Here is a 14,773-nt window from a genome sequence, read left to right as displayed (position 1 = left end):
AACAACAAAAAGCACATCTGATACAGCAGGGACACATTTACAGTCTTGGTTGGAGTGTTGGAGAAAAATCTTTTCATTAAGGCTCCGTGTGCCGCTGTGACAGTCTCCTAGTCTCACAACATTTAGGTTTTTAAAAGAAATAAGAGAAGCCACATACTCTCCTTTAAGTCTTTCTTTCCTTCCTTTTTTCCCCTTTCTTCCTTCCTTTTGTGGTATTGGGGATTGAGCCCAAGGGTGCTCTACAACTGAGCTATACCCCCCCAGTCCTTTCTCAATTAACTAATTAATTAATTTGGGTACTGGGGATTAAACCCAGGGGGCATTCTACCTCTAAGCTACACCCCCCCCCCCGACCTATTTTATTTTGATTTTGAAGCAGGGTCTCACGACTTTACTTGATGACATTCTCATTACTTGTTAAGGCTGGTCTCCAACTGGTATTCTCCTGTCTCAGCCTCCTGTACCACCATGACTGGCTTTTTTTTTTTTTTTTTAATTTTGAAACAAGGTCTTGCTAAGATCGAAGCTGGTTTTAAACCAACCATACTCCTGTCTCAGCCTCCCAAGCACTGGGATTGCAGGCATGTGCCACTGTCCTGGCTTCCTTTGAGATCTTTTCTATCTGCCAAGAAAAGAAAAGTCTTCCTAACAAGGTTTCAAGGGATGCAGCTCACTTGTCCTACATGGGCAGCAAATTCAAACACAGTCCTCCAGGGGTCCCTTCCTTCTAGCCAGATGCTGGGGCAGGTGGGCAGTTTCTTTTCCAATCCCTCCCCCCTCGATACTTGCGCTTAGTTATCACTCAACCAACCAACCGTGCTGAATGAAGGCAGGAAGAAAAGCAAACTTGTTTGGGGGCTGGCTGGAGTGTGTGTGTGTGTGTGTGTGTGTGTGTGTGTGTGTGTGTGTGTCTCGGGGTGGAGTGGGGGTGCAGGTCCCAAGACCTTAAAGTTTCAGCACAAAAGGGAGGAGGGTGGCTGGCCGCCCGGGGATGGGAGGGGACGGGACCAGGAGCCTGGCGCTTACCCCAGGAAGGTGAGGAACCGCGGGTCGGTGGCCAGGTTGGCGTCGATGGTGAAGGATAGGAACGCGGGGCTGACCAGGCGCAGCGGCCGCTCAGTGGAGAAGTCCAGCGGCACCACGTCCTCGGCCAGCTCGGGCCCCGCCGGGGCGCCCCAGGAGAGCGGCCCCAGGAGCAGCAGCAGGGGCAGCCCGGGCTGGGCGCGCGGCGGCATCGCGGGCTCACCTGGCTGCCCGAGCCCGCACCGCGCAGGGCAGAGCTGCTCCGGGCTCCCGCCCGCCCTCCCCTCGTCCTCCCCCCTCCCCTGCGCCTACACCCCTCCCACGCCTCCCCGCCATCCCTCCCTCCGCGGCCTCCCCTCCCCGCCCTGCCTCCCCCGGGCACTCCCAGTTCCTCGCAGGCTTTCCCCTCGGTGGCGGTCACGTCCACTTACGAAACCACCCAGGCCGGCCCGAAGGGTGCGGAGATGGCCGGGATCCAGGCGCTCGGCATCCGGCCCTGGGCTTCCTGACCGCCAAGTCCCGCGCGTCCCTGCGAGCAGCGGCTCCGGGTCCCATCAGGTGGCGCCAGGGCTCCTTCTTCTGACCTCCACTAAAGCCTCCAGCCTCTTTTGGCTTTAAACACTGGCTGGTCTCTGGAGCCTGTCCAGATCCGTCAATCCTGTGTCCTCTGGCCGGGCAGCTGTTTTGTTTCTCAGTTATCTTGTTTTCTGCTTGAAAAATCGGACTCAAGCATTGGCTACACCGCATCAAGAAAAGGGACGAACGCTCAGAAATTCCTTATCAACTTATGAAAATAGAATTTGGTGAAGCCTTAGAGTATCAAGGTGTCTGACAAATGAGACCGAGGACAGAAGCCCCTGTACAAGGCCCTCTGCCTGGAGCCTTTGTCAGATTCCACTCTGCGAGCTTACATTTCGCTGCTGGCTAAACTTTTCTTTAGTTTTCCATTGTTGTCATGTCGATCTGTAATTATGGTGAGTACCAAGCTCTTAGAGCCCATTCTATGCCCGGTACTGGGAGAGGTGTTCTACCCAGCGACTTCTCATTTTCACAAAGACCCTGACAAATACATTTTGCTCATGTTACCTGAGGACCCAAACTCTGAGACAGCAACTTGTCCAAGTGTCAGAACTGAGATGTGAATGCGGTGTCACCACCCTGAGCACACAGCAGCCTGGTTCCACTGAAACGGAATGTCCTCCAGGAAGCTTTCCCTGAACCTCCAGGAGCTAAAGTCCCCACGGGCCTTCCCATACATCCTGAACTTGTGAGAACTGACAGTTGTTGGTATGGCCATGTAGCTCAGCATTGACCCCGTCTCCTGGATCATAAACTCCTCAAAAGCAGAGATAGGGGTTGTCTTGTCCCTGGTGCAAGCTGCAGCTCCTGCATGGCATCATGCCTGGAACTTAGGAATCTGATAAATATTTGTTGAGTAAACAAATAATACCAAACCCCTTAGCTTTTAATTCCTTCCTTCTCTTTTGAAGGAGAGAGGGGGAAACTGGGCATTCTACCTCCAAGGTGTACCCCTGGCCCTTTCTATTTTTTAAATTTTGAAACAGGGGTCTTGCTAACTTGCTGAGGCTGGCCTCGAACTTGCCACCCTCCTGCCTCTGGCAGAGTCATAGGCATTTCTCTGGAATGTTCGGGTGATTTGACGAGTGAATCATTGCAATTTTTTTAGTACTCATCCATGACAGTCTGTGTTGTGGGTCAGTCTGGTCTACATGCAAATTGCTGACATGGAAACTGGGAAGTCAGAAAGGAGGAAGCAAAGAACAGCAGCTTGCCGTGAAGACCTCTTGGCTGAGGTCAGACGAGTTGTGGCTCTTGACTCTAGATTTGTTGGTTTTATCCACTGTACTGGTTAAGAGGACTATGTAGCTACGTAGGAAGAGGAAATATAGAGGAATGTTAATAGAAATAGTCATTCGAGACACTTCATAATAAGATACTTTACATTTTATGTCAAGTCACAGCTTACATACTTCCTAGTTGAAGCTCTTCTGCATGCATCCCAGCCCTTGCTAAGGTGTGGAGTCTGGAGCCAATTTTTCAACCTCTAAGAGCTACAATTTCCTAATCTGAAAAGTGGAAGTAATATTATATTTTTTGAAATCAATAGTGGCATTAAGTTTTTAGGAATTTACATGAGGTTTAGCTGGTCAATAGCTATAGACACTGTAACATGGCAGGCTGATTGCAATGTGTTTCCAGAAAAATAACTGTCTGATCACTCGTGTGTCTAGAAAATTAAGATCTTTCTATAACGTAGAACTCTCTTAAAGGGGCCAAACATTTAGGCATTTAGGGTTACCTCCAGGCTCTGTAAATAGTTATTTACTTTAAGTTATTGGTTTATGACTTAATAAAGTTAACCTTAAGTTTTAATAATGTGGTGATCAAACTGCACTCTAAAACAAGGACAGAGAAAGTCTATGCTAGATGCTGAAAGAAAGGAAGTTAACCTCTGTTAAATGTATCCTTTTCTTCAAAATGCTTCTGCCTGTCCATTTCTCCATCTACCCTGTACCAAGCACTGAGCAAAGCAGTAGGAAGCAGCAAGCAGGAATTGTTCTGATGCTCTGGAATACTACTGGGGAAGTAGAGGACCTTTTTAAATCACACACAAGTAGAATTGCAAGCATGGGAAGTGCTCCAAAGAGAATGGTGCTTCACCGTGTGTAACAAAGGGTTTGACTTTGGCTGGAAGGAAAGGGGTCCCTGAGGAGGCAACACCTGAGCTGAGATCTGAAAGGCGAGTAAACAACTAGTCAGAGGAAGGGGAGACTCCTTCAAGACTAAGGAGGTGGTGTGTGGGGGTCCTGGGGTGAGGGAGCCTGGAGAGTAAGGGGACTGAGAGGAGCCCGAGGCATCTGAGCTAGAGAGGGCAAGGGGTGACCGGGGATACAGGGACAAACGTTGCAGAAACTTCCAGCATCCTTACTATAGTGGGAAGCCCTGGAGGGGCTTCAAGCCTGGGGGGGGGGCGATATGACTGTATTAATATGCTTAAAAGGCAAACTGTGAGGTGAAGAGACAGCTCAATAAGAGAGCACTTGCCTAGCACACATGAGGCCCAGGGTTCAATTCTCAGCACCACAGGAAAAAAAAAAAAAAGGCCAACTGTGAATGTTCTGTTTGTTATGTTGCTTTGGTGCCTATGTATAGTAAATGGATGTGCATTTTTCTAGTCATGGACAGAATTTATAGTTTCTAAGAAGCTTATATGTATGTGTATGTGTGTATATATATCTCACTATAAATATGTATGCCATACTATGTAATATGAAATATGCATTTCTCTCTGTGTCTGTAAGTAGGTTCCAGGAACCTGCAAGTGAGCCAGCCAGAAGATGTCAGAGAAAGCAGGAAATATCCCTAGAATAATAAGAAGAAATAAGCTTCATTGGCCCCACACAGTAACTGGGTAGATTATTATACTGTAGTCTGAAAGATTATTCAAAACTCCCCAGAGAAGAGTCGACTGCCTGAATTTGGTCACCTGTCTCTGGGATGATAAAGGTCCTGGGAGACACTCCTAATTATACTCATGCCAAAACCCAAGGAAACCACAATAAAGTAAGTTGAGCAGTGCCTTATTTATGGCTACCCCCAAGGGTCTGTCAACAGTATAAATACAGGACCAAAAATAAAGAATTCCAAAAAATTGCATGGGAAATAAGGAAGTGGTCAGAGTGGGAGATAGTATCTGTCAACATCAAATAAAACCCTGCTTAAAGAAAATAAGAAAATAGTTTATTTTGAATCATAGAGAGTGACCATACCTGAGAACATGAGTTCGAGTTACCCTGAAACATGTTCCCCCGTGGACGAGTTCACCAACCTTCTATAGTCACAGAACACTAGAAAGTCCTAAGTCAGTACATTTTTCAGGTATCTTGGTGGAGACGGCGGGTGGGCAGGCTACAGCAGAGCAGGAACATCGCTTCAGTAGGTTTCAGATGTAGCGCTTTTAGCTTTATGTTGGTGGAGGCCGGAGGTCGGCTAAGCTGGGTGGTATATTCCTAGATGCTTCTCTATTAGTTGTGAGAACACTGGGTCAGATACAAAGGTCAGGGTAACAGTATTTGAAAGGCAGGAGTGGGAGGGTCTCAGGTTGGAGGGCAGCATGTGGTAACATAATAAGATCCTGTTTCAAAAGAGAAAGGGCTGAGGGTATAGCTCAGTGGTAGAATATTGTAGAATATTTCTGGCTTCAATCTACACACACACACACACACACACACACACACAATCACACACCAAAAGTGAAATATTCTTAAAACATTAGATACACAATAATTATTGTGTTATAACTTTTATGTGTGTGTTGATGTGTGCATGTCTGTGAGCTAACTCTTGAATTTAAAAAGTAAAAGTTTAAAAGAAAACAAAAGTCAGGGTAAATAGCTATATTACAAGGTCTGAGATGGCTCAGGATAATTTTAGCTCTCTATCTGCGACATTCCCTATCTCCACAGTCTCAGTGCTCTAGTCAGCCACGGTCAAGCAGCCTGAAGTATCTTTACTAGAGAAGCAGCTTCTTCAGAGAACCTACCCCTCACATGCCCTAGCCTAACATTATATGCAGGCTAGGCTCTCTGCTGCATTCCTGACTTGCCCAGTTAGGGTTTGGATCTGGGACATCCCCTAAAGGTTCTTATTGAAGACCCAGTGCCAGCTGGTGGTGCTATTGAGGTGGTAGAAATGTTTGAAAGTGGGGCCTGGTTTAAGGAAGTTGGGTCACTGGGGCATGACTTTGAAGGATATATTGAGGCTCCAGCTTCTCTCCCTCTCACTCTCTCTGTTTCCCTGCTTCTCCTCTCTTCTCCCTTCCCTCCCATTTTTTCCCTTTCCTTTTCTTTCTCTCTCCAGATCCTCTCTCTCTCCTCTCCACTGTCCTCTCTCCTCTCTCTCTCCCTCCCTCCCTCTCCCTCTCTCTCTGTGCTTCCCAGACACCACGAGGTGAGCAGACCCTCTCCACTGCATCTTTCCACCGTGGTATTCTGCCTTGCCAGGGGCCCAAAGCAACAGGACCAAGGGGCCGTGGACAGAAGCTTTAAAAACAATGAACCAAAATAAGTCTTCCCTCCATTTAGCTTATTTATCAGAAGTATTTTGACATAGTGACAGAAAGCTGACTATCATAGTGTTGGACTCTTTCAAGAAACAAGGTCTTTGTCTGGGGGCCAGTGGCAGAGTACATGCCTAGTATATGTGAAGCCCTGTTTTCAATGCCCAGAACCACACACACAAAGAAATAAAGACATAAAGACGAAGGAAGGAAGGAAGGAAGGAAGGAAGGAAGGAAGGAAGGAAGGAAGGAAAGAAAGGAAGGGAGGAAGAAAGGAAACTTTGAAAGTGGGGTAAAATTATGGCCTGCTTTGTTGACTCCAAATAAAGAGTTAATAAGGAAGGTGGCCCATGTAGGATAGTCCTTTCGGTGGAGCTGACTGAGGCCTTGTAATGCTGCTGTGTGGATCTAGACTTAGGCCAATGTGCATGCTGCAGTGGTCCACAGCTGGGTGGATAATTGCTTCTGCAACCTTGGTTGAATAGTTGGTTCAGGCATTGCCATGATTTGAATGTGTGCCACAAAAGTCAGATATTGAAATTTAATTGCCATTGTAACACTATTGAGATGAGACCTTAAAGAGGTGATTAATGTCATTATTCGGGGGGGGGGAGTTCAATATCATGGGAACGGGTTCCTTACAAAATGATAAATTAAGCCAGGCATGGTGGTGCATGCCTTAGTCCCAGCACTTGAGAGACTGAAGCAGGAGGATCACAGGTTGAGGCCAGTCTCAACAATTTAGCAAGAGCTTGTTTCAAATTAAAAAATAAAATAAAAAGTAAATAACCTATTTAAGAATGCTAGAAATAACTTTATTTCAATTGCAACTCAAACAAACTAATATCATTTATGAAGCAATCAGACAAACATGGACTAGATATTAAATAATATTGAACAAGTTAGTGTTAAGTTTTTAAAGGGTTGATGTTGGCATTTTTGGCTATTTTTTCAAAGTTTTTTTGTTTTGTTTTGTTTTTTGTTTTTTAGTGGTACTGGGGTTCCTGGAAACCCTTTTACCTCCGGACTACACTCCCAGACCTATTTTATATTTTTTTTTATTTTGAAACTGGGTCTCCTAAGGCAGCGAGTCTGGCTTCGAATCTGTGCGATCCTTCTGTCTCTGCCTCCCAAGCATGGGGATTACAAGCATGCGCCACCACGCCCGGCTTCAAAGATTTTTTTAAGCCCTAGGGATTGAACCCAGGTCATTCTACCTTTGAGCTATACCTCCAGTCCTATTTTATTTTTTTGAAACAGGGTCTCACTAAGTTGCTGAGACTGGCATTGAACCCATGATCCTCCTCTCTCAGCCTCCCAGCTACTGAGATTACAGATTGGAGCCACCATGCCTGTCAAGGATCCTTACTCTTTAGAGACATCTGCTGAAGTGTTTCTAGGTGGACTGACCCTATGTTTAGGATTTGTTTCAAAATATGGAGGGAGAGTGGAAATAGTGTGGGATTGAGAAAACACGGCTGACTATGAGCGAAGGACTGAGGCTGGAGATGGGCACAGGATGGCTGTGGCAGGCTTTGCTTTCTAAATACACCAGTATGTTCCATCTCACAAGTGTTCTATACTTTTACATCCACCCATAGGAAGGTGATAATCTATGCCCCTTCCCTTAGATATTAGGGCATCTACTGCTTGAATCAGTAGGCGCAACAGACATGACACAGTGAGACCCCAGAGGCCGGTCATGCGGCTGCCACCTGACTCTCTTGGTGGACTTGCTCCCCAGGCACTTCTCTCAGGATGCCCCTGGTGAGCCCAGCTACCATAGATAAGGCCACCGACGCTGATTTGCAGAGTCAAAGGTGTGTGGCCTTTATCTGTCATCTACCTATCTTGTGCTTTTTACTTTAAACCTAGGTCTTTGATATATGCTGGTAAAATAATCTTTAAAGTTGTATCATTGGCCATTGCTTTTTTCATCATTTTGGTGTACATATTACAAATGTATAGAAAAGTTGGAAGACTGGTACAGTGGACGCTCATACAACCACCATCTAGACTGTACAATAAGAATTTTACTGTTTTCTTCTGTGTCTATCTATCCAGCCATTCCTCTCGTCATTTATCAATCCATCTTTAAGTTGAGATACAACCCTCATATCATAAGTTCACTTTTTTTTTTTTTTTTTGGCAGTACTGGGGATGGAACCCTTCTACCTCCGGGCTACACTCCCAGAACTATTTTATATTTTTATTTGGAAACAGAGCGTCTTAAGCCAGTGAGGCTGGCTTCGAACCTGCGCGATCCTCCTGTCTCCACCTCCCAAGCGTGGGGATTACAAGTGTGCACCACCACGCCCGGCTACAAATTCACTCTTTTAAAGTGCACAATTAAGTGGCTTTTAGTATATTTTGTGCAACCATCACTTCTATCTAAACCCACAGCATCTTTTTCACCCCCTAAAAAAACCCCACACCCATTAAGTAGTTACTCTCCATTTCCATCTGCTTTCTGTCTGTATGGGTTGATCTATTCTGGAAATTTTATGCAAAATAAGTCATGGGATACATGGCTTTTTGTGTCTTCTTTCACTTAGCACAATGTGTTCAGGTTTCATCTGCATAGCAGCATGAATCAGTACTCTTTTAATGACCAAATAATGTTCCCTAATATGTATTTATTCACTAATTAGGTGATAGACATTTTTATTGTTTCAATTTCATCACTATTACATCTAATGCATCTATGAATATTCACCCACAAATTTTGTGTGGACATATGCTTCTATTTGGGGGAAATATACCTAGAGTGGAATTGGTGAGTCATAACTCTATGTTTAATATCTTGAGAAACTGTTTGTTTTTGTTTTTTAAAGTGACTTCACTGTATTACATTTTTACCAGCAACATATAAGGATTCTCGTTTCTCCACATCTTCACCAACTTATTATACTGTGTCTTTTCTTTTGTGGTCCTGAGGATTAGAACCAGGGCCTCATATATGCTAGGCAAGTGCTATACACCAAGCTATTATCTTTCATTTATTTATTTATTTATTTATTTATTTATTTATTTATTTATTTGGTACTAGGGGTGGAACTGAGGGGCTTTCTACCTCTAGGCTATACTCCTAGACCTATTTTATTTTTATTATTTTTATTAGTTTTATTAGTTTTATTAGTTTTTTATGGTACTGGGGGTAGAACCCAGTAGCTTTTCCACCTCCAGGCACATTTTACTTTATAAAAATAAAAGCATCATGGGCTCTAGGCTCTGTGCCACTCTGGGATGGATGTCAGTCTTATAAGTGACCACGTCCTCCTTAAATCACAGCGTAGGATGGAACTTGACCTAAGTCAGGGTTGTGACAGAGCTGTTCTGGGGGTGTGCAGACCAGGATGGATATCTGGCTGAAACCTCTGGTTTCTCTACAGACTGTCACACACGGAGAAGACCATCTCCAAAGAGTGGATGACATCATCCTTTCCTTGGCTGGTAAGTGCCTCGGGGCCTCCAAAAGCATTAAACACAGGTGTGTCCAGGATAATTGCAACTATGCATGAATATTTGGGGATTAATTTGATATGAAAGCGTTAAAGAGAATGTGTCTCATTAGAGTAATGCATTAACTTTATAATTCCCAATTAAGCATGCAACTGAGCAATTGACTTAGCTCATTATTTTAATTTGAAATTAAATCTAATAAGTTTAATTTATTAGATTTTAACTTATCAAAGAACTTAGAAAGGTTGTGTTTGTTTAAGGAATACTTGAAAGGAAAACAAGGGTGTTAAATGTGCTGCTATGGTGAAAAAAAAATTTTTTTTTTTGGTACTGGGGATGGAACCCAGGGCATTCTACCTCCAATTTAAAACCCCAGCCCTATTTTATTCTTTATTTTTTAAACAGGGTCTCACTAAATTGCATAGGGCCTCACAAAGTTGCTGAGGCTGGCCACAAACCTGTGATTCTCCTGTCTCAACCTTCCAAGTACTGGGATTACAAGCATGCACCACCACGCCTGGCTTAAAGTTGGGAATATTTAAGAAAATGTACTTAATTAAATTTAAAAAGTTTGACCAGGTGTGATGGCACAGTCCTGTAATCTCAGTACTTGGGAGGCTGAGACAGGAGGATCACAAGTTCAAGGACAGCCTGAGTAATCTCAATAATCTAGTGAAACCCTCTTTCTTTCTTTCTTTCTTTCTTTCTTTCTTTCTTTCTTTCTTTCTTTCTTTCTCCGTCTTTCTCTTTCTTTCTTTCTCTTTTCCTTTTTTCTTTCCTTTTCTTTCTTTTTTTTTCTTTTTTGACTGGGGATGAAACCTAGGGGCTTTCTACCTCTGGACTACACTCCCAGACCTATTTAATATTTAATTTGGAAGCAGGGTCTCACTAAGTTGCTGAGAGCCTCACTAAGTAGCTGAGGCTGGCTTCAAACCTGTACGATCCTTCTGTCTCAGCCTCCCAAGTGCTGGGATTACAAGCGTGCACCACGACTCCGGGCTGAAATCTTGTTTCAAACTATAAAATAAAATAAAAGGGCTGGGGGTGTAGCTCTGGGATAGAGTGCCCCTGGGTTCAATCCCCAGTACCACACACACACACAAGAGAGAGAGAGAGAGAGAGAGAGAGAGAGAGAGAGAGAGAGAGAGAGAGAGAGGAGGAAGAGGAAGAAAAGGTCTTGCATGAGGATATAGAAAACATCTTAGTGACAATTTTGTGCCACAGAGGAGGAAACCTGCTTTGCATAGTGGTGAGGCAGGCAGGTTGTATGAAGCCAAATGGGACAAATGGGACAAGAGCATTCCTCCTGCCTGGGTCTCATATCTGCCATTCTTCTTCTTGTTGTTGTTCTAGTCCCAGGATCAAATTCAGCATGAGTTTAAATTTATCTGTAAATTCCCATGGCACATATACCCTGGATATTGGCACCCCAAGGTCAAAGCCTGTGTCAACCAATTTGCTATTATCACCTTTCTTATTTCACACTTTTAAGCCAGGCGTGGTGGCGCATGTTTGTAATCCCTGTGCTTGGGAGGCTGAGACAGGAGGATCGCACAGGTTCAAAGCCAGCCTCCGCTACTTACTTAGTGAGGCTCTCAGCAACTTAGTGAGACCCTGTTTCCAAATAAATATAAAATAGGACTGGGAGTATAGCCCGGAGGTAGAAAAGCCCCTGGGTTCCACCCCCAGTACCAATAAATAAATAAATAAATAAATAAATAAATAAATAAAACACACTTTCAACCGGGCATGGTGATACACACTTTTAATTCCAGTACTTGGGAAGCTGAAACAGAAGGATCACAGGTGTGAAGCTGTCCTCTGTAACAACTTACTGAGGTCTCAGTACCTTAGTGAGACCCCATTTTCAAATAAAAAATAAAATAGGTTCAGGAGGTAGAAGGCCGCTGGGTTCAATCCCCAGTCACACACACACACACACACACACACACACACACACACACACACACTTTCAAATTTACCATCAGCACCTCATCTCTCAAATATGGCTTCTACCTTGGCCCAGGCTCTCTGTGTTTGCATTATTTATTGGATTATTTATTCCACCCAGATTTTCTTTTGTATTCCCTGGGTGCACTTTAGAGTTTCTGGAAGCAGCTTCAAGTTTTTCAGTCACTAGGGTCCTATTTACCCTCATTTACCAGAATAAGAATTTCTTAAATGGTGCCCTAGTGGCCTGAATAAATTTGCCCCTTTCAAATCACCTAATTTTCATCCTGAGCATGATTTAGTCACCCACTGACATCTAGAATTCTATTTTTATTTATGTCATTAATTAACTTTCTAGTTCCTTTGATAACTAGTCTCAGAGTATCCATATCACATTGCTTATATTGTAGGACCAAAGTGGGGCCATGACAGGCTTCATCCATACAGTAAACATGCTAGGCCTAAGTTTCAGTTTCCCAGGAATACAACTAACAGTTAAGTGCCAGTTTTGGTACCTGGGTCAGGATGAAAAACTCCCAACCAACCCCAGGAGGCACGAACCAAATGGGAGGCACCAAGTATCCTGTCCGTTGCTTGTGATAACAGCAGTAAAAATTCCTTTTGGTTTAAAGATAACTCCTTTGTAATTCACAGCCTGAGTGACTGAAATGTATAAAACTGCCTTGGAACAAAGACTCGGGGTCCTTGTCAAGACTCCACTGAGTTGGATGAGACTCGGACTCTAGCTCGAGCTAGTTCCACAATAAACCCCTTCCTGTTGTTTGCATTATTGTGTGTGGTGGTGGTCTCTCTAACCCCGGGGTCCTGGACTTTGAGTATAACAATATAAGGAAAAACTAATTCCAGTGAGCTAATATGAGCCATTTTAAGTTACTATGTAAGAATACATATTCATATGCAAAGGGTATAATTTTTTAAATTTGAAGGTCAGGATATTCTCATATGCAGATAGTTTGCCAGTTATACTATTTTCTCATTAAAGTTATAATGTCTCTGTTCCCTGGGATATTGTCAACCTCATACTATAATGTGTTTGCATAGTCCTCATAACTCCAAGAAACTGCTCGCCTACCGGTACAGACTTGAGTCTGGGCAATAAATCTGTACTCCATGCTAGTCACTGTTTCCTGATCACAGTTGACCGATCAAGAATGAAAATCAGCCAGGCATGGTGGCACACACCAATACTCAGGAGTCTGAGGTGGGAGATCACAGGTAGGAGGCCAGCCTTGGCAACGTAGCAAGGCCCTCAGCAATTTAGTAAAGAGCCTGTTTCAAAATAAAAAATAAAATTAGGACTGGGATGTAGCTCAGAGGTAGGATGCCCCTGGGTTCAACTCCTGACACCACACACACATATAAGTAAAAAGAATGGAAGTCAAATTTTAGCTTGACCAGTCCTTTCTGGGAAATTATGACTTAGGAGTGGAAGCATGCCAGGACCATAACAGGGATTCTGAGGCTCCTGTTGGAGAAGGCCATCTGACACCACGTACCTACTGGAGGCCAAGGAGCCCTTCTGCAGAGGGGAAGTGAAGCAGACACACCCAGCAAAGCAAAGGTGGATCAGGACTTATGGAGACTGGGCCAGAGACAGAAGCTGGGTCTGACAGCTTTCTGGATTTTGGTTCCAGCGCTTGTCAACCTGAGTCTAACACCTACTCTTGGGATCTGCAATGCATTCCTGTGCTTTATGACAAAGCCTGTTTTGTTTTAATTACTTCACTTGGGTTTTTCTTGCAACATTGAGTTTGCTTTCTGAGGCATATGCTGCCAACAGAGGCAGGGAAAGACCGAGGCTCCAAGTTTGTGGAAAGCATGGAGGGTGACCTTCACTCAATATTAATTCCAACCCCATTTATATCATCCAACTGAAAAAATTGAAAAGACTCAGAGAACCAGACTTACAGAGGGAAAGGTCACCATAGCAATCAGTATCTACATAGAGAGAGACTGCTGAATTTGTTTGTAGTGTTGCATCAATTCAGTGGTAGGATTGTTTCATTTTTTTTCATTCTTTTCTCTTTTTTTGTGTGTATACCTGATTGTTTGTGCTTTTTTTTTTGCTTTTTTTGGGGGGAAGGGGTTTGTGGGTCTGTTGTTTTGTTTTTATAATTTTTGTTTTGCTATATTTATTTTTGTTGTTTTTTAACCCTCATACCAAATCCTCTCCCAAGCATCTTCCCTTGTACAAAACTACCTTCTCCTGTCTCTCACCTTTTTCTTCTTTTTATCACTCCCTAGTCTTGTATTGAATCCAATTCATATCACAATACCAGAAAATATACATTGGTTACTAGAATTCTACTACATTGGTACTATCTCTAATCTCTAGTATATACTACTTTAACAAACTTATCTACTCATACAATTTGAGCCTATCTGACCTCACCCTATTCTTCCAATTACTCTGTTTCTTTCCTCCTTATTCAACGTTCACTGTTGATCACAACTTGCCCTTGAATATACCTATTGACACCTAGAGACTGAAAGAAATCTACCAAAAGCAACAGGTACTAACTTTTGAAATAAAAAAAAATTTTTTTTTGTTTTTTGAAAGAGGAAAAACAACAGAGCACTGATCTCCCACAACTCCACAATAACAGAAACTGATAACACAGAAATGCAGAGATTTCCAGAAGACCAAATCAGGAATGTAACTGTAGAAATAATTCAGGATTTTAGAAAAGAATTTAGAGAGAGTCTGAAAGAAATATAGGGTGCAATCATTGAAGTAAAGGTATCAATTCAAACTATAAACAATTGATTAGACCACATGAAGAATAGAATCTTGCTACTAGAAGATGATCACTCCAAGAATGAATGCATAGTTCATAACAGAAAAAACGATTCATCAGCAGGAATTGGATATTAAAGAAATATGGGCCTACCTTAAGAGAGCTAACCTCAGAATTATTGGCATGGAGGAGGTAAAAGAAGGTGAAGCCAAAGGTATCAATAATCTCTTCAAAGAAATAATAGCAGAAAATTTTCCAAACATAGAGCACGAGATGGATACACAGGTTCAGGAAACGTATAGAACTTCCTTTAGACAAGATCAGAGAAAAGGTTCCCCACACCACATAATAATCAAAATGACCAATGTAGAAGCCAAAGAGAAAATCTTAAAGGCAACAAAAATAAAAGGCCAAGTGACATTCAGAGACAAACCAATTAGAATCACTCCAGAATTCCCAAACCAAGTCACGAAAGCCAGAAGGGCCTGGAGTAACACAT

The 14,773-nt window shown here is 43.2% G+C and overlaps 1 protein-coding gene across 1 annotated transcript in view; it reads right to left on the bottom strand.

The window, feature by feature from the left end:
* Nucleotides 1-1,235, bottom strand: part of HPSE (heparanase) — a gene marked incomplete at both ends in the record, with an annotated part of 45,255 nt that extends 44,020 nt beyond the window's left edge. The window contains one exon of the mRNA XM_080698064.1: nucleotides 1,027-1,235. Coding sequence (XP_080554190.1) covers nucleotides 1,027-1,235 — 209 coding nt within the window. The remainder of the gene's footprint in view (nucleotides 1-1,026) is intronic.
* Between the last annotated feature and the right edge of the window lie 13,538 nt (nucleotides 1,236-14,773).

Source organism: Muscardinus avellanarius (assembly GCF_963383645.1).
Source record: "Muscardinus avellanarius genome assembly, chromosome: 6".
NCBI lineage: Eukaryota > Metazoa > Chordata > Mammalia > Rodentia > Gliridae > Muscardinus > Muscardinus avellanarius.
Note: the sequence above shows the minus strand (reverse complement) of the source record. Positions and strands in the feature narration are given on the sequence as shown.